This window comes from Schistocerca americana, chromosome 6 (assembly GCF_021461395.2).
Source record: "Schistocerca americana isolate TAMUIC-IGC-003095 chromosome 6, iqSchAmer2.1, whole genome shotgun sequence".
NCBI lineage: Eukaryota > Metazoa > Arthropoda > Insecta > Orthoptera > Acrididae > Schistocerca > Schistocerca americana.
Genome location: NC_060124.1, coordinates 213029349 through 213050403, shown reverse-complemented (window position 1 = coordinate 213050403; position 21055 = coordinate 213029349). Strand labels below are relative to the sequence as shown.

The 21055-nt window shown below is 43.4% G+C and overlaps 1 protein-coding gene across 1 annotated transcript in view; it reads right to left on the bottom strand.

Annotated features, from left to right (window-relative positions):
* The window catches only part of LOC124620056 (transcription factor MafA-like), a 204008-nt gene extending 188673 nt beyond the window's left edge, over positions 1-15335 (bottom strand). The window contains exon 1 of the mRNA XM_047146723.1: positions 13889-15335. Coding sequence (XP_047002679.1) covers positions 13889-14341 — 453 coding nt within the window. The 5' untranslated portion in view covers positions 14342-15335. The remainder of the gene's footprint in view (positions 1-13888) is intronic.
* Positions 15336-21055: the final 5720 nt, after the last annotated feature.

Below are 21055 nucleotides of genomic sequence, written 5' to 3'. Positions count from 1 at the left end.
TCCGAGGACGAATTTATAGTTTAAAATTGGTAGTAAGGCTAAAAATAATGTCATTAAGCCCGCATCTCGTGGTCGTGCGGTAGCGTTCTCGCTTCCCACGCCCGGGTTCCCGGGTTCGATTCCCGGCGGGGTCAGGGATTTTCTCTGCCTCGTGATGGCTGGGTGTTGTGTGCTGTCCTTAGGTTAGTTAGGTTTAATTAGTTCTAAGTTCTAGGCGACTGATGACCTCAGCAGTTGAGTCGCATAGTGCTCAGAGCCATTTGAACCATTTTAATGTCATTAATATTAACACTAGTCCTGTAAACTGTCTCATTCCACATCATTTCGCAGAAAGAATTTTTCAGACGATCTATGGAACATATAGTTAACTAACAAACTATGGCTAACTAACTACACTGAATAACATCTCCAGCATCACAGCACAATTAATGACGTATCTGCTGAACCAACAATAATGTTTGCCTTTTCATATACGCACCCCTTGCCCCTTACAACTATGTCTGCGTAGTTACATTTGTATATGCTACTGTTACTGTCATCACCATCATTGTTGTTGTTGTTACGGTATTATTATTAACAGCAGCAGAAGTTGTTACAGCAACAGTATCGCTAGTGTTAATGCAGTTAGTTCTTCGTACTTTTATTAATAATGTCCTTAGATACATCCAAATCTTGTCTCATACTATCTACTACTATCCTTTTATTAATATAACGGAATTTTAAGCCATGTTCCCGTGATTGTAGCAAATAATTATTAATTAGAGAGGTGTTGCCTTCTTGAAAGAATACAATTTTTTCTTATTTAATAACCAAACATATTCCACCACAGCTGACAACTTCAGCGGAAGTCTATCTTACATCCTTTTTTTTTATATACATTATGCAGCCAGATGGCACACAGAAAGTAAAAAAAGGACGATAAAAGCAAAAACACACTGATGACACGGAAATTGTGGAGAAACATGTTACAGGATTAAACAAAACAACGAATTGTGTTGTGGCAAGAAGGTAGATACTCCAATTATTACTATTTTATTACTGTGTATCGTGTTACAATTGTCAATTTATGAACATCTATGAAGTAAAATATGTGTCAAATCTAGGTCCGATGTAAGAGAGGGACTGAAAGATAAAATTAGACAGAGAGACTTTTGTAGGGTCCTGAAAAGTAGAAAAGAGAACTGAAGGTGTGTTAGCTGACGATCAGTTTGACTTTCAGAAAGGCAATAACGCCAGAGTGGGAGTTCTGACGTTGCGATTGATAATGGAAACAAGACTTGAAACAAGTCAAAGCACTCTGATAGGATTTTTCCAACTGCAAGATGATTGAATTCTGAGAGAAATAGGTGTAAGCTATAGGGAAAGGTGGGCAATATGCAATATGTACAGGAACCAAGAGGGAACCGTTGTTATTTACAATAGATACAAATGCTCTAGTAGTAAGCGTCGTGTACTCTTTACGGCTATTCGCAGATGATGCAGTTGTCTATACCAAAGCATCAACGCCAGAACATAGTAAGAATTTGCAGAACGACCTGCAGAGATTTGATGAATGGTGCAGGCTCTGTCAGTTGACCCTGAACGTAAATAAATGTAACATATTAGGCATACATAGAAAAAGAAATCCACTATTTTACAGTTACACTATTGATGACAAACACCTGGAGACAGCGTCTGCCGTAAAATATCTAGGCGTAACTATCCAGAGCGACCTTAAGTGGAATGACCACATAAAACAGATAGTAGGAAAAACAGATACCAGATTCAGATTCATCGGAAGAATCTGAAGGAAATGTAACTCATTCACGGAATAAGTGGCTTGTAAGGCGCTTGTTCACCCGATTCTTTAGTATTGCTCGTCTATCTGGGGTCCCTATCAGGTAGGATCCAACGAAGAGCGGCGCGTTTCGTCACGGGATCGTTTAGCTGGCAAGCGAGCGTTACGGAGGTACTAAACAAACTCCATTGGCAGACGTTACAAGAGAGGCGTTGTGCATCACGGAGAAATTTACTACTGAAATTTCGGGACAGCGCTTTTCCGGAGAAGTTGGACAACATATTACTTCCCCCCACATACATCTCGCGTATTGACAACGAGAAGAAAATTCTAGAAATTAGAAACAATATAGAGGCTTACCGACTATCTTCCCGCGCACTGTTCGCGAGTGGAACAGGGTTGGAGGGATCAGATAGTGGTACCGAAAGTACGCTCCGCAACACAGCATTGGGTAGCTTACGGAGTATGTTGTAGGTGATTGGATCATAACAATAAGAATGGAAGATGCAAAATGATTAAAAAGGTTGTAATCCAGGGATGTGGCCCTTAGCGTCTACTGTTTAATCTGCAAATCGAAGAAGCAGTGACGGAAATAAAAGAAAGTTTCAAGAGTGGAGTTAAAATTCGTATGAAAGGGTGTCAGTGATAAATTCGCTGACGACATTGCTATCGTCATTGAAAGTGAAGGAGAGGCGGGTTGAATGGAATGAACAGTGTAATAAGTAATATGGACAGCGGGTAGAGCGATGAAAGTCGAAAGTAACGAGGAATAGGAATAACGAGATCAGCGATAAACGTATCAAAACAGGGGACCAAGAAATATATAAAGTGAAGGAAGCGAAATAACAAACGGAGGACGAAGGAAGAAGGAGATAAAAAGCAGGCTACCACACGCAAAGAAAGCATTCCTGGCTGTTTGGATTAATCTTAGGAACGAATTTCTGGGAATGTATGTCTCGGTACAGTATTCTACGGTAGTGAATAATGGACTGTAGGACAACCAGAAAGGAAGATACTCGAAGCGTTTTATTTATGGTGTTACAGAAGCATGTTGAATATTAGGTGGACTGAAAAGGAATGAGGAAGTTCTCAGCAGGAACAACGAAAGAAGGAACACATGGAAAACGCTGACAAGATAAGGGGCAGGATGACAAGATTTGTGTTAAGACATCAAGGAATAACAATGTGGTACTACAGGGAGCTGTGGAGGGTAATGACAGCAGGGGACGACAGGGATTGGAACATGTCCAACAAATAATTGAGGACGTAGGGTACAAGCGCTATTCTGAGATGAAGAGATCGGTACAAGAGAGAAACTCGTGGTGGGCCACATCAAACCGATCAGGAGAATGATGACGCACCAAGGAAGGGTGCTTGTGTGGCGTTCTTGAACCACGCAGAAACAGATCAGGTCACAGTGGTGTTCAGCATTTGCGAGTAGCCATATGTATCCTGTCCGGTTTGGCAAAGATTTCTAGTAGAAATATTGGAACACGTGAGGCAATACTGACCCTACGACTTATCTTAGAAGCTAGGTTAAGGAAAGGCAAACCTATGTTTCTAGCATTTGTAGACTTAGAGAAAGCTTTTGACAATGTTGAATGGAATACTCTCTTTCAAATTCTGAAGGTGGCAAGGGTAAAATACAGGGAGCGAAAGGCTATTTACAATTTGTACAGAAACCAGATGGCAGTTATAAGAGTCGAGGGACATGATAGGGAAGCAGTGGTTGGGAAGGGAGTGAGACAGGGTTGTAGCCTCTCCCCGATGTTATTCAATCGGTATATTGAGCAAGCAGTGAAAGAAACAAAAGAAAAATTAGGAGTAGGTATTAAAGTCCATGTGGGTAAAAATAAAAACTTTGAGGTGCGCCGATGACATTGTAATTCTCTCAGGACTTGGACTTGGAAGAGCAGTCGAACGGAATGGATAGTGTCTTGAAAGGAGGATATAAGATGAACATCAACAAAAGCAAAACGATGATAATGGAATGTAGTCGAATTAAGTCGGGTGATGCTGAGGGAATTAGATTAGGAAATGAGGCACTTGAAGTAGTAAAGGAGTTTTGCTATTTGGGGAGCCAAATAACTGATGATGGTCGAAGTAGGGAGGATATAAAATGTAGACTGGCAATGGAAAGGGAAGCGTTTCTGAAGAAGAGAAATTTGTTAACATCGAGTATAGAATTAAGTGTCAGGAACTCGTTTCTGAAAGTATTTGTATGGAGTGTAGCCATGTATGGAAGTGAAACATGGACGATAAATAGTTTGGACAAGAAGAGAATAGAAGCTTTCGAAATGTGGTGCTACAGAAGGCCGGCCGGGGTGGCCGAGCGGTGCTAGGCGCTTCAGTCTGAAGCCGCACGACCGCTACGGTCGCAGGTTCGAATCCTGCCTCGGGCATGGATGTGTGTGATATCGTTAGGTTAGTTAGGTTTAAGTAGTTCTATGTTCAAGGGGACTGATGACCTCAGAAGTTAAGTTCCATAGTGCTCAGATCCATTTGCTACAGAAGAATGCTGAAGATTTGATGGGTAGATCACATAAGTAATGAGGAGGTATTGAATAGAATTGGGGGGGAGGGGAGTTTGTGGCACAACTTGACTAGAAGAATGGATCGGTTGGTAGGACATGTTCTGAGGCATCAAGGGATCACCAATTTAGTACTGGAGGGCAGCGTGGAGGGTAAAAATCGTAGAGGGAGACCAAGAGATGAATACACTAAGCAGATTCAGAGGGATGTAGGTTGCAGTAGGTACTGGGAGATAAAGAAACTTGCACAGGATAGAGTAGCATGGAGAGTTGCATCAAACCAGTCTCAGGACTGAAGACCCCAACAACAACAACATTCCAGTATTTTGAAACAAGACAGAGTAAACAGCACTGAATACACCACGAGGGATCATTCTTAGCCTTTACACGTTTCTGACAATTTTTGCAGGAGAGCTTTTATGTTTTTTTCATTGTAAAATCTGTTTGAGAAGATTTCCGAAACTGGTGTCTTGTTCAGAAAACATGATCGCTTTAAGTGATTATGGGTAACCACTGGACGTCGGCGTAGGTAAACACGCTTTTACTACGGTAGCAAGTGGCAAGCTCCGGGCGACACAGCCGCGCAGACAGACAGCAGGATCAGCTGAGAGCGGCGGGCGGCCAGGCGAGGTATTCCCCAGTCTCCCTGGGGGCTGGCGCGTGCGCGGCAAACTCGTTCTGGCGTGGTGCAAACACCGCTCACCCACGGCATTCCGGGAAACTCGGCGCGGTCCGAGGGCTGTCCACCACGCAGCCTGCGTGTCGCGCTATACTATATACACTACTGGCCATTAAAATTGCTACACCACGAATATGACGTGCTACAGACGCGAAATTTAACCGACAGGAAGACGATGCTGAGATATGCAAATGATTAGCTTTTCAGAGCATTCACACGAGGTTGGCGCCGGTAGCGGCACCTACTAAGTGCTGACATGAGGAAAGTTTCCAACCGATTTGTCATACACAAACAGCAGTTGACCGGCGTTGCCTGGTGAAATTTGTTGCGATGCCTCGTGTAAGGAGGAGAAATGCGTACCATCACGTTTCCGACTTTCATAAAGGTCGGATTGTAGCCTATCGCGATTGCGGTTTATCGTATCGCGACATTGCTACTCGCGTTGGTCGAGATCCAACGACTGTTTGCAGAATATGGAGTCGGTGGGTTCAGGAGGGTAATACAGAACCCCGTGCTGGATCCCAACGGCCTCGTATCACTAGCAGTCGAGATGACAGGCATCTTATCCGCACGGCTGTAACGGATCGTGCAACCACCTCTCGATCCCTGAGTCAACAGATGGGGACGTTTGCAAGACAACAACCATCTGCACGAACAGTTCGAGGACGTTTGCAGCAGCATGGACTATCAGCTCGGAGACCATAGCTGCGGTTACCCTTGACGCTGCATCACAGACAGGAGCGCCCTCGATGGTGTGATCAACGACTAACCTGTGTGCACGAATGGCAAAATGACATTTTTTCGGATGAATCCAGGTTCTGTTTACAGTTTCATGTTGGTCGCATCCGTATTTGGCGACATCGCGGTGAACGCACATTCGAAGCGTGTATTCGTCATCGCCATACTGGCGTATCACCCGGCGTGATGGTATGAGGTGCCATTGGTTACACGTCTCGGTCACTTCTTGTTCGCATTCACCACACTTAGAACAGTGGACGCATTTCAGCAGGATAATGCACGAGCGCATGTTGCACGTCCTGTACGGGCCTTTCTGGATACAGAAAATGTTCAAACTGCTGCCCTGGCCAGCACATTCTCTAGATCTCTCACCAATTTAAAACGTCTGGTCAATGTTGGCCGAGCAACTGACTCGTCACAATAGGCCAGTCACTACTCTTGATGAACTGTGGTATCGTGTTGAAGCTGCATGGGCAAGTGTACCTGTACACGCCATCCAAGCTCTGTTTGACTCAATGCCCAGGCGTTTCAAGGCCGTTCGTACGGCCAGCTGTGGCTGTTCTGGGTACTGATTTCTCAGGATCTATGCACCCAAATTGCGTGAAAATGTAATCACATGTCAGTTCTAGTATAATATATTTGTCCAATGAATACCCGTTTATCATCTGCATTTCTTCTTGGTGTAGCAATTTTAATGGCCAGTAGTGCATATATACCGGCATATTGCATTGCACTGCGCCCATGCGGCGCATCTACGCCGCTGCGATCAGCGTCTACTCCCAACATGGCACTCGGTCTCAGGGTAGGAGGTCAATTTTCGTGTGCAACGCGCTCTTCTGTCGTACTACACAGAGGCGAATGATTATCTCAATCACACGTGCTTGTTTCTTTTTTAGGATTCTCATGAAAGTTCAGCGCAGACTAATGAATTAGGAATGTTCTGCCAAGACGGGAAGAAAAGCGAGATAAAAAGCTGAACGAAAATAACTAGCCAAGACATCACAAGAAGTTTTAATGCAAGTGCTAATTTCTGTTTGGGCAAATGAGGATGCCCAAAAATGCGAAGTTTGGTTTGTATACTAAAATTAATTAATACGCATGGCCCTACTGCAGTTGGTGCACCCCTGTGGTACGCCCGTGCCTTCCATCAACAGCCTTTGCCAGTCATTTGGATGGGGACCAACAGTTTAACCCTTGACATTGCACGTGTGGTCTCACAGACCGCTGGTGTTTGTTGTTATTCTCTTGCTAATGCATAATGCTGGCGTAGGAGATTACAGCGTTGTCTAGTTGTTGTTTCCCGAAGCTACAGTGGTTTCTTTTGCCAGCAGCCACTTGAATTTGACGTGGACTTGTACTATTACTGCTTCTTTCGAACTAGCGGTCTCTGAGAGTGTACCTGGATCGTTACGTTATGGATTCAGTAGCGAGGTCTTCGTCTCCTGTTCATGTTTAATGGACTCTAACTTCGAGTATACTGTTTCAAAATGGTCTGAGGACAGTTTAGGAAGCGATGTTGGATCAGACAGTGACAACGAAATTGAGAATGAACATAACACAATATAGGGACAGTGTGAAATTGAATACGATTTTATTTTGCCATCTGTGAATTCCTTGAATTAAACAAGTGATCAAAGTGATTAAGACAGAAGTGTGGAGGCTGATTATTTAGCTAGAGGTTCTGCTATGAATAGATTAGGCCGAAACAAATATCGCTGCTCGTCGAAGCCTCTTCTAATGATGGCCTACGGCATTTTTTTGACTCAAATGGCTCTGAGCACTATGGGACTTAATATCTGAGGCCATCAGTCCCCTAGAACTTAGAACTACTTCAACCTAACTAACCTAAGGACATGACACACATCCATGCCCGAGGCAGGATTCGAACCTGCGACCGGAGCAGTCGCGTGGTTCCGGACTGAAAGCATTATTTTTCCTCATGTTGGACATAAGTGGGGTGAAAGCGTTTGTCCTTCATAATTCGAATAAAAGTAATACTCAGGTGAAGCGCTTTCATTATTGAAAAACCTTGTAAACTTTTTGGTGACTCCGCGCATAAAAAGCATGTCAACAAGTATCACATACCTCGTGAACTTCATGCATCCTTCACCGTGTTTTGGGTCTAGCAGAACTAAGAGTAGAAGTCGTTGTAGGACAATTGGGAAAACCGAAAACATCCTCCAGCTACGACCCAAAAAATGAAGAGAAGGACCCCTTATATTTGCCATTGCTGCAAGAACCCAAAATCTCTTCAAAAATTTCCAGCGAGTGCAAAGAAATCGTCTGAGAAGGAAACTAAATACCTGAAAAGTACTCGCTGATTTTCATTCTTTTGAATGTTTTGTGGGAGTTTTCTATGTTTTTATTATTACATGGGTAATAAACAATAAAAAAATAGCAAAAAGTAAAATTTGGAGTGCAGGATATTTAAGTTTGCAATGGAATTAACATTATTTTATAATATTATGTTCATTTAGTGTAGTTTTCTATTTATGCGTTTTTTTCGTAAAAATAAACTTTAAAATTTATTTGAGTTCATATATTTTTGTGTGGTATTAATGTAGCGCCGGCCGTTGTTGCCGAGCGATTCTAGGCGCTTCAGTCTGGAACCGCGCTGCTGCTACGGTCGCAGGTTGGAATCCTGCCTCGGGCATGGATGTGTGTGACGTCCTTAGGTTAGTTACATTTCAATAGTTCTAAGTCTAGGGGACTGATGACCTCAGATGTTAAGTCCCATAGAGCTTAGAGCCATTATGAATGTAGCCTTTTACATAAAATCCGAAATGTTCCACTGAAATTGATGAATGAAATTTTTATGGCTATATAAACGCAGCGGTCACTCAGACCGCAGCTGTCAGTATGTGACCAAAAAATGATCTGGGGATCGAAGGTTAAAATAGACCTGATTCCGCACCACAGCGTAACTTAGAAATTTTCACAATAACAAGTATTTTGACAAACAAAAAATGTGAAGCGCCCAGACGGGTAGGAGGAACGAAATGAAACTTCACGAATTGAGAGGAAATGTGACGTTACTTCAGTGATTACAAACTCGAGTAAGATTTATAAAGAAGCTGGCAGTATGAGCCCACTTATAAGCTTGACGTTGTACCCCCTCTGACCTGGATGCATGCATTGGTTCGGTCTAGCAAGGTGTCAAAAACCGTTGTATCCACTCTTGAGGCAAAATGGACGACGACTGATGTATCTGACATCCTGAATGGATACTGGCACTCGGACGGAGATGACGTCGAGCTGGTCCCATAAGTGTCCTATCAGTGACAGGTCTGGTGATAAAAGACGGTTTGAGTTTTTACATCTCGAATGTTTCTGACAAGTATTCTCATTATTACATCTTGGCTTTCAGGTCACTTTCAAGCCCAGTAGGTGCCGATTTGTTGCACAGTTATCCTGTTATAATACTGTAGAACACATCGACACCTACTGCGCTAGAAAACAGACTGTAATGCCGAAATTAGTCAACCGTGCACAATGAAACGTAGTGAATATTTGTCAAAAATAGCCGAAGTGGAAAACTTCAATATGCCTTAACAAAAAAATGGTTCAAATGGCTCTGAGCACTATGGGACTTAACTGCTGCGGTCATCAGTCCCGTAGAACTTAGAACTACTTCAACCTAACTAAGCTAAGGACATCACACACATCCATGCCTGAGGTAGGATTAGAACCTGCCACCGTAGCGGTAGCGCGGTTCCAGACTGTAGCGCCTAGAGCCGCTCGGCCACTACTGCCGGCAAAATGCCTTAACAAATATACGATTATAGTACCTCACATGAAGAAAATGATTGAGAACTGGAGAACTTGCTAGTAATGGGAGTTCCTCAATATTACGCAGACAATTTATAGAGAAGAGCATGTTGAAAGATAGCACCATGATATTATTGCATAAGAGATAACACATGAGGATGCAGGATGTCCGTGTGGTACCATTACGACGTCAGTGTTTCCTCAGTCACTACCGGCCGTAGCCTGAAGCCATACCCGATGGCTCCTCACACCACGATGCCAAGATTTCAACCAATGATTCTATATCGAGGGTACGAGCATTGTGCTGCGTTGTTATTACTCGTTAATTTCATTATTTAATGACGTATGTAACCAAGTAGTTTTTTGAACTTGGACGTTGTATTTTCTGAAGAGTATAGAGAAGCGTATAATAATACCAAGTGTTCATGTGTTCATTGTTGATAGTGTGGCTTTTTGTTAAAAAAAAAACAAATTAAGGAACTAGGTAATGTGAAGATCTAGAATGTCACCAGAATCCAGCTTCATTACCATTACCATGTTAACTTTGCGTATGGGGAGCAAACTGCGCTGTGATAGCAGCCTTGGCTTCATTTTTTCTGCCTTTTTTTTACGTTTCTTCGTTAAGTTAAGGTTGCTGTTTCACTATTCAAATACAGTAAATGTACAAAAAAAGGATGAACAGTTTCGATTTTCCTAGCGATAAAATTACGATCTTTAAATGTACAGGCTCTGCATAAAGTCTCTGCACAATTATAAAAATCTATTACGAAGATAGTTAATGAGATCGTCATCAAATTTGTACTTTACACTCAGTTGTTATCAATTTTTTTAAATTAGATTGTATCTGCATGTTTTAGGTCCCCGTTAGTGGATCAGACTGTACCGAACCCATACAAAATGGTTCACTTCTAAAGAAGGTACTGTGTGTATATTGGTATTTTGAAACAAAAGAGGATCTGCAGTCGCAGTGAAACTTCAGAACGAAGCACGGAAGAGACCCACCGTCACGTTGTAGTGGCTTTATTGAGTGCCACACAAATAAATTAAACTGAGATAAGTTTGGACGGATATTATATTCTCACTACAGTCAATTAGAATATTTTTGGCAATGGAGGAGACATGCAGAAGAGATCCTTCCGTTGATGTTTACATCACTAAGAAGCATTTTTCGTAGAGAAAGTTCATGCATCCGCCCGCTTCATCCATACACTTCACATGCTACGCAGCAAGCGGCAACTTTCTTTAGAGGCAATTGGGTCAAGCACGAAAAGACTGAAGATGTATGTTCTAATGGAGACAGAACGGTGCCGTCTGATTTAGCGGAACGTATAAATGAACAATAGATATTCCTTAGCTTTCCAAAGTAGTATCTATTGATGTTAAGCGGAAGGATATAAGCGATCTGGAAAATATGTTATATATAATAGTTAATAATAGTTTTCACAAACGCTGATTTTACAGGAAATAAGCTTATCTTGTCGCTTTGAAGCCATTCGGCAATCGATTGGTGTACCCGTGAATGACCTGACAGAGACTTCAATGAGCGATTGGAACAGAAGCATCAGTACTGTACTAACGAATTTTGTTTGTACTTGGAAAATTTGAACCCTTTTTAACACATTCGAATATGATTATTTGTAACGACAGAGCCTTACTTTTCACGTTTGCCACAGACTTATTCAGTGTCTTACCTGTCATACTGAAAGTTAATCTAAATGTTAAACGTCACATGTTCTCGTGCTGGGAAGAGTTATAAAAGAAATACCCCTGCAGATTCCTTAGTGTCCTTACATCTGACATACATATAACCCACATAAGCTAACATAAAAATATCGCCTTCGTTGCAACAAGTACTTAGCGTATAATTTTACGTCTGTTGACAATGTTAAGAGCGTACTCTAAGCTTGGAAATGGAAAAGATTTCCTATAAGACATATTCGTATACATATGCTGATGGAAACAAAAGTTTCTGTATGTCTTATCTAACAGGCAAATTTTTGGAGTCCTAAAAATATAAGTCGCTCATCGAGAATTTCTTTTGTGAAGCCGATAACTCTGACCTCTGAACAGCTCTGATGATCTGCTCTGAGATGCTTCTTGACATGTTTACGCCATTTTAGTGTTTTAATTTTTATGCTTCAATACAAAATGAAATATGCCCACCACCTATTTGATAAGTATGTTCATAAAATAAAAAATAAACTTTCCATCTACACATAGAAAAATCGATAATTAGATTACTAGATCGTTCTAAAAATGGATTCCTCTATTTCGTGTAGGAGTAGTGTGTAATGTATATAAATATTATGCTATATAAAACATGAATAATGCCTCTGAAGTGCCCTTGCCTGTGTCTCAATGGAACTGCAAAAATAATGCTTAGGTAAAAGACAAATACAAACACGATGTGTTTTGACGTTAAATCTTCGGTGGTTCAACAATTTGCAACAGCCTTGTTATAGATTAACTAGTACGTTCACTCCTTGATTAACATTGTGCCGAAGGACAACAAAGATTTCAGTAATGAAACGAGGCAGAATAGGAATTAACAAAGTACCATGGACATAATGTAGAAGGCAAGAATGGCCGTAATGTGAAAATCGATACCTTCACCTAGCATCTTCTGATAGAATCATCAGTCATGGTCTTACAAGGACGTGCCAATTTTGATAGCAATTTTAAGATAAAACAGATGTTAGCTGCATTTACTGCATCATCGCCAGAATTTTATCCATGTATCTATTTGCTCGAGTCAATAAATTGTCATTGTAGAATGGAAAAGTCCAACAACTCCAAATTGTTTACTGGAGTCAAGCAGTTCTTTAGATTCAATTGTGTAACAAAAACGTTCAGAGACGGTAAATCTGTTTTGTAAGAGAGCTCTGTATGGAAAAGTGAAATACGCGGTCAGAAATGCTTTGATGAAAACAATCAACACAACTACGTATTAGAAATTTCTATGATTTTGTATACACTAGTGGAAGGATCTGTTGATGCTTTTTTATTATTCCCTTTGTTATTAATTTTTGAATTAATCTGGGAGACCAAAAGCTATTCAGTAAATATTTTAATTGCAAATTGTATGCATACTTTCGCTCGTCAGCAGTGTCATTGTTCTAAACGGTTTATGACTCTCGACCACAAGTGAAATACTAAGGAAACAGGAAAAAAGTGTTATAAAATCAGTAACTTCTGAGTAAAAGAATAGAAAATGCAAGCCTTGTGTATCGCGGAAATTGTATGCCCCAGTTATTTCGAGTCCACAACGGCCATTTTATACTATGCTTTTAACTTTCGAAGCGTTATTTGCTTATCGAATGTATTGACCACACACTTGTTACACGCTTCTTTCGGGGGACTGTTCGCCTCCACAATTCTGCAAGTATTGCATACATAATCTCATACATGTATGTCACCGGGAGAAAGCTTTAACGGTTGTGCATCAGCTTTTCTTTACCTAGATCATTCACAACAGCTGATAGAGAAACGACTAAAAAAAGGAAGTTATTTTTTTCTTTGTGACGTTTTCGTATAGCCACAGATAACAGTGCCATTTTTTAAAGTTTTATTTATTTGTTAATTTTTCTTTTTGGGTAGTTCGGGGTGTGGTAGGGTACGTTGTTTTCACACTAATAACTAATTTCTAGAGTGAAACAGGCTCTGGTACAATGATCACTTTTTGGTAAAACTGCTTCTGAAGTTCACGTTTTTAACTGTCTTTGTTTCTTCTACATGTCAACGGTATCTAATCAGGAAATACTTTCGGTATGACTTCGCCTAAAACTACAGTAAATATCGAATTCAACCAAATGTTTTTCCGTAGGTTTTAAACTGTAGTCAGTGATTAGACCAATCCTAGAGTACTGTTCAAGGCTTTGGAGTCCTTATCACGTAAGCAGGAGAACAGATTTCAGATGAATTCAGAGCCGTGCTGCTAGAACCGTAATAGGTTGATGCAACCCATACGAAAGTATAACGCGGATGCTCAAGGAACTTAACTGGAATCATAACTAATGAGATCGGCGTAGGCTGGCAGTATTGGGTAAGTTTAGAGAACTTGATTCGAAAAAGACTGTGCTACCATTACTCTGCCTGCATCGCATGTATCGCGTAGGATCCGTGAGAAGCAGACGAAAGACATTAAGGTACCTACAGTGGCATACAGACAGTTACCGGCCTTTAGCTCAATACGTGAACTGAATAGGAAAGTAATATCGATAATATTGGTACGAAGTACCCGTCGCCATCCGCCGCACAGTGGCTTGCGGATGACGTAAGTATTTTGACGTTCTTGCGGCAGGTAAAAGCAAGTGGAAGATAGGACAAGCCTCGAAAGGCGGCTGCCCTGTCCCCTAACTGCTTGCAAGCATGTGACAGAAGCCAGCGACGCCCTACCTCCGCGTCGTCAGGATCGACGACGCCGTCGGAGCCCAGGTCGTCGGCGCCCGGCCCGTTGGCGGCGCCACCGTGCCCGGCGGCGCCGGCGTCCTCCTCGTCCATGAGCGACGAGAAGCTGTCGACCGGCTGCTTGCTGTCGTCGTCGTCCTCGTCATCGTCGCCAGTCAGGGGCGACGACGGCGCCCCCTGCCTCTTGGCGCCCAGCATGCCGACGCCGACGATGTCGCAGGAGCTGCTGCTGTCGGCGCAGTCGTCCAGAGGGCTCATCGTCGCGTCGATGGCCGCCGGGTCGTCGTCGTCTACGTCGGCGTCGTGAGGGGGCCACACCGTCGCCGCGCGACTCTTCCGCGACCTCTTCGCCACGGAGGAACTCCCACCGGCATTCTCTCTCTTCCGGCGCCTGTCACTGTCTTCCGCCCCGATGGCCGCTGGCAGAATCGGGAAACGCATCACATTCCTTTCTGCGCTCTCTGATGTAACGGTGACTGTATCTCGTCACAAGATTACTAAACGTCACACATCTAGTACAGTTCACTGTGTACTCGCTGGGAAAGCACCCCTTAGTACCCAGCACAGCTGAAACATCCAGACAATCCTATAAGGCACTTTCCACATTTCTACATACCTTGCACGACAGTTCAGGTAGAAATTCGTAAGGACGTAAGCCAACTCGTGCCACACCACATTTGTCAACAGGTGCTGAATACTCTAAAAAAGAGTACCATAATAGAGTGCCACACGCACTTTGAGCTGGATGCCACCACAGTGTTCATTTCAAACCATACAAAACATTTGCGTTGCTCGACACGAAGGACGAAGTGTCACTGATCAGAAAGTTAGATAACGCCTAGGCGTAACAGTTCATTACATTATTCTTCACTGTCAAACCGCGGTACTGCACACCACACAGGCTTTAAGAACCTTGGAAAAAGTGTTTTCACACCTGTTCATTCCACACAGCGCGTTACTCGCGCGCGCACGGCGATGTGCGTGGCATTCCACGCGCTTTTGCAGTCAGCTGCGCGAAGCTCCCACGTCCGTCAGGCGCCAGCACTCTCGCACGTTTTTGCGCACCCGCGTGTGTCTGTGTGCACGTGTGTGAGCGCGTCGGTGTGTATGTCAGCGCGCGGGCGCCCGCGGCGCTAGAGTCGTCGCCGCACTCGCTCCACTACTGTGCTCCACTTACGGTGAAGACCGCCGTCGTGACGGACACACCGCAGCACGCGAGACGAGCGCACGCACACCAGAGCGACACGTACGCAAGTAGAAAAAAAAAATTGTGCGACGAGAGTACTTATCTGCGAGGCGGCCGGTCGCGGCGACGCACTGCGTGGTGTTTTCGCACTTCCGCTGGCGGGCGCGGGCGCAGACGCAGCTCGCGTTGTGTAACGGCGGCCGGCGCGCGCTCTAGCCCCGAGCGGTGTCGGCGTTCGGACGCTGTCCTGGCTGCGCGGCCGGGCCACCAGTGCGCCGCTCGACGCCGCCGCCGCCAGCGCCGCCCGCAGGCGCCGCCACGCAACCCGGCGCGCGCCAAACCCGTCTCGACCAGTCCTCTCTCTCTCTCTCTCGCTCGCTCTGGCCTCTCTGCCATTCCTCTCCTTTCCTCACTCAATTTTCTCCCCCTTATTCCTCAATTCTCCTCGCCTCTCTTCCGCCTGCTCGAGGTGTCGCTGGAGCCATGTACGTGTGCTGCCGTTCTTAGCCCGTGTGTGAGCGCGCTATCCGTGAATGTGTGTCCCTGTGTGTGTGTGAGTGCCGGACCACAACCTTGAAACACCTCTCTCTCCGTCTCCGTCCTCCTGATTCTGTCTCTCACCCGCTGGACCGCCGCCGCTGACTGACTGCTTGGGGCCAGCCCCAAGGGGCGCAGTCTGGGATCACTCTTCGTCCGTGGCGCCTCGCGAACAGCATTTCGGGAAACCGACTGGGTCCCATCCTTTGTCACCAACATCAGCCACCCAGAGTTCCAGCATCCGTAGTTCGAACGTAATGACCTACTTGGAACAAACTGACACCGAATCATCAACTATTGCTGGTTTTTCCCTCTTAAACCTACTACAGCTGCAGTATGCTTAAGACGGAAAAACCAATAATAATTTATCATAACAACTGCTGTGGAAGGCGGCCATGCAAATGGAAACATACCATGACTCCAAATGATTTGGGTTGGGTTGGGTTGTTTTGGGGGAAGAGACCAAACTGCGAGGTCATCGGTCTCATCAGGTTAGGGAAGGACAGGGAAGGAAGTCGGCCGTTCCCTTTCAAAGGAACTATCCCGGCATTTGCCTGGAGCGATTTAGGGATATCACGGAAAACCTAAATCAGGATGGTCGGACGCGGGATTGAACCGTCGTCCTCCAAATGATTTATTGTCACCTAGTTAATATGAATTTTCAGTGTAATATTAGCATTTTCAGACTTGATGTTCAATCCGCAAACAGTTTCTTCAGGATGCATAAATTCTAGTTATATGGGTATCGAATATCATGAATACGGTATAAAATATGTGAAATGTTTCCAGAATGAGATTTTCACTCTGCAGCGGAGTGTGCGCTAATGTGAAACTTCCTGGCAGATTAAAACTGTGTGCCTGACCGAGACTCGAACTCGGAACATTTGCCTTTCACGGGCAAGTGCTCTCTTCGTCCATGGCGCCTCGCGATCAGCATTTGGGGAAACTGACCGGGTCCCATCATTTGTCACCAACATCAGCCACCCAGAGTTCCAGCACTCGTAGTTCGAACTTAATGACCTACTTGGAACAAACTGACACCTAATCATCAACTATTGCTGGTTTTTCCGTCTTAAACACACTACAGCTGCAGTATGGTTCAAATGGCACTGAGCACTACGCGACTTAACTTCTGAGAACTTCGCCTAGAACTTAGAACTAATTAAAGCTAACTAACCTAAGGACATCACACACATCCATGCCCGACGCAGGATTCGAAACTACGGCCGTAGCGGTCGCTCGGCTCCAGACTGTAGCGCCTAGAACCGCACGGCCACTCCGGCCGGCAGCTGCAGTATGCTTAAGACGGAAAAACCAATAATAAGTTATCATAACAACTGCTGTGGAAGGCGTCCATGCAAACGGAAGCATACCATGACTCCGAATGATTTGTTATCACCTAGTTAATACAAATTTTCAGAGTAATATTAGCATTTTCAGACTTGATAATCAATCCGCAAACAGTTTCTTTATGATGCATAAATTCTAGTTATGTGGGTATCGAATATCATAAATATGGTATAAAATACGTGAAATGTTTCCGGAATGAGATTTTCACTCTGCAGCGGAGTGTGTGCTGATATGAAACTTCCTGGCAGATTAAAACTGTGTGACGGACCGAGATTCGAAATCGGGACCTTTGCCTTTCGCGGGCAAGTGCTCTACCATCTGAGCTTCTCAAGCTCGGTCCGGCACACAGTATTAATCTGCCAGGAAGTTTCATATGATCGCACACTCCGCTGCAGAGTGAAAATCTCGTTCTAGAAACATCTCCTAGCCTGTGGCTAAGCCATGTCTCCGCAATATCCTTTCTTTCAGGAGCGCTAGTCCTGCAAGGTTCGCAGGAGAGTTTCTGTAAAGTTTGGAAGGTAGGAGACGAGGTACTTGCAGAAGTAAAGCTGTGAGGACGGGGCGTGAGTCGTGCTTGGGTAGCTCAGATGGTAGAGCACTTGTCCGCGGAAGGCAAATGTCCCGAGTTTGGGTCTCGGTCCGGCATACAGTTTTAATCTGCCAGTAAGTTTCTTACGTGAAATATATATTTGTGAATATAGTCAACCATTGCTGTATAACGGAATGATGACTGGAATTTTGTGGTGGACTAGAACGCAAACCTTTATTTCCCGCTTATCGTAAGCGGTCGCCTTACCAATAGGCTACCCGAGCACGACTCATGGCCAGACCTAAACTTCCATATGACGTCAATCATGCCCCTACAACCTGCACACGTACTCCCATTATGTATATGCCCGTACAGGTAAGACATTTTAAATGAAACTCACTTGCCCGATGTCCGCGGTTAGAGACGAAACTGCAGATCCTGTGGTGTTCAGAAGTATTTCTAAACAACACACAGATACGAAACTGCAGATCCTGTGTTGTTGAGAAGTATTTCTCATCAACACAGGCACTGCAATATCGTATTTATCCGCCGACGCTGGTTTAAAATATGTCAATTACGTCAAAAAAATAGGCATCATGGCGTTAGATGGTAAAAGCGGCTGAAATTAAAATATCGACATCCTTTATATAGCACTTATGGATGAGGTCCATGGGAAATTTTTCTACTTGTTCTGGACTCAGTTATGAAAAGAGTCACAGCAGGCAGGAGACGAGGAATCCAATGGGGGATCCATGAACGTCTGGAGGATTTGGATTTTGCAGACGACATAGTTTTATTAGCTGACTGATATGCAAGCTAAATTAAAGCTGCTGAAAGACGAAGCAGAGACTGCTGGCCTCAAGATAAATCCAGGCAAAACAAAGGAAACAGTAATTCAGGGAACATGGAGGTGCCACTGTTACGAGGAGCAGCGGGTGAAGATTGTTAACTCCTTTCTGTATCTGGGTACTATAGTGAAGCAAGATGGTGGAGCTGGAGATGACGTGAGAAACATCGTTAAAAAGGCAAATGCTGTCTTCATACAATTATATACAATATGGAAAAATAGAAATATCACGTACAAAACAAAAACCCGTATTTTTTAATACAAATGTGAAGGCTGTCCTTCTGTACGCCAGTGAAAGCTGGAAAATGGGTAAAAAGATAACATCCCAGTTACAAAGCTTCATAAATAGATGACTTCGACGCATCATGAATATCTGATGGCCAGAAAAAATATGTAATGAGGAGCTCTGGCGAATAACAAACCAGATTCCTATAGAAGACCAGATACGAGAGAGAAAGTGGGGCTGGTTGGGGCACACCTTGAAAAAACCAGATGGAGCCATCGAGAAAAAAGCATTGTAATGGAATACCCAGGGAACAAGGAAGAGAGGAAGACCTAGGGGCACATGGAAGAGGACAGTGGAAAGGCAAGCAAAAAAAGATGGCAAGACCTGGGCAGAATTAAGGCAAATGGCCAAAGACATAGACTGATGACGAGTTCTCCTGGATGCCCTATGTGCCCATAGGGGCCAAAGGAATTAAGTCAGTAAACCCATGGGAAACTGGGGAGGGGGTGGGTTAATGACAAGGCCAAAGCGGGTTGGAAAATAGCGGACTCTATTTTCACTTGTGCCTCTTTCCACCGACAAGACAAATGGACATTTATAACTTTAAAATGGAAATTAAACGATAACATTCGTTAAAATGAAGCTCCGCAAAAAGCTGAAGGACCTGCGCTGGGCGAAGAAACAGTGGAGAGGTTAAACGTCTGGACGGTGGTAGGCATAAATTTATAAGCCGTTGGGTGCTATCTGTAGAAATAGGGTGGGAGGTAAGGTGCTTATTGGAAAAGACGGAAAGGAAGAATGAGTGTGGAGGATGGGGAGGATGGTTGTATCAGGAGAGGAAGGGAGATAATGAGTGAAGCAGGGGGAGAGAAAAGAGGGAAGCGCTGACGTGGAGTGGAAATACATGGGAAAAGCTGTAGCTGGTACGATGCATAAACACTGGAGTCGATTTCATTATTTGGGAGAGGGAATCGGTTGAAGCTTGCTTGAGATAGAATATGATTTATGTTATGCCATCACTTTGGAAGATAATACCTTAAAAGCAGAAGCAAGCGTAAAAAGATTGAATTTATTAATTTGATAAAACAAGTTCTAGAAACACATATGCAAATGAAAGTATTGTCACATCATAGGATCGTAATATATGAGCGCGTGCAGAAAAGTAATGGCTCCGAATTTTTTATTCTGTTCCCTGTATCGGTTGAGGTATTACTGTCGTGCATACTACTCAGTTGATTCTCTCGCTCCCATAACTAATTTGCGACTCTCTGCCGCTAGAGGGTTCCGAATTGTAGTGTGTAACATGCTGGTGTGTTTTGTAGTTGACGCCATGCCGTATGAAGTCGTGATCTCTGTTGTTGTAACAAATAAACAAACACCATCTAGATCACTTCTTTCGTTACCGACTGCCGCTTTCAATTTGGGTTGCATATTATCTTCAGGTCTAGGTGGAACAGCAGAAAGCGGCAACGATAATAAAACTTACAAACGGTTCGCATTGCAAACATTATCATCACATCCTGCACGATTAACAACAAAATATTATGAGAGAACACACATACCTGGTGCCGCAAAGTGCAGTTTCTCAGCTGGCGTAAAGTACAAAGGTTGTGGGTGGGGTAAAAAATTTTGTGAAGTCACGTGACGCATATATGTCATAGCCTAGAAGATTTTGTATAGTCGCCTGAGTGTGCATATTTCGTAGGTTAGTATATTAAAACATTACAAAAGAGATAACTTCATCATAAAATGAACAAAAATAAAAAGTGAAATCAAGGACTAAAAGTCATGACCATGAAACAGATTTCCATATGTAGATACCTCATACAATAAAAGATAAAAATAGATGTAAAAAATAACTGTACGTTGCAGGGTGCTTCGTACTATTCGTTCTCATTTGTGTACAGAGTAAAATTAAGAAGCAAATCTAATCGGCAAATTTTGAGTCTTTTATCTGTTAAAATACAACTTTAATATTTAGCCTTCATTCTAATGAATAAGAATACATCGTGATGACTGGGTGTTGTGTGATGTCCTTAGGTTAGTTAGGTTTAAGAAGTTCTAAGTTCTAAGGTACTGATGACCATAGATGTTAAGTCCCATAGTGCTCAGAGCCATTTGAACCATTTGAATAAGAATACAAATATACTGAGAATATTACTGTAAGCTAATAAACAGGAGAAGGGACAAAACTATGTTCTTCTAGAAATCGAGGAAACTTTTTATGACTGCAACATTCGTATCCATAAAGCAAATGTTTTTAAACGAAAGAGTGGCTGGAGTAGCGGCCAAAGCATCTGCCTTCGGAGCGGAGGACCTGTATTCTACTCCCAACTGCATTCTGCAGTTTTTTTTTATTTCTGTTTATTCCGTTTCCAAATTGGTAAGCATAGGAGTGTTAATAAGGTAAGTAAATAAATGGGAAATAAATACAAAACAGGAAAATAAATATCTCAAACGCAATGGATTAGTAGAGAATT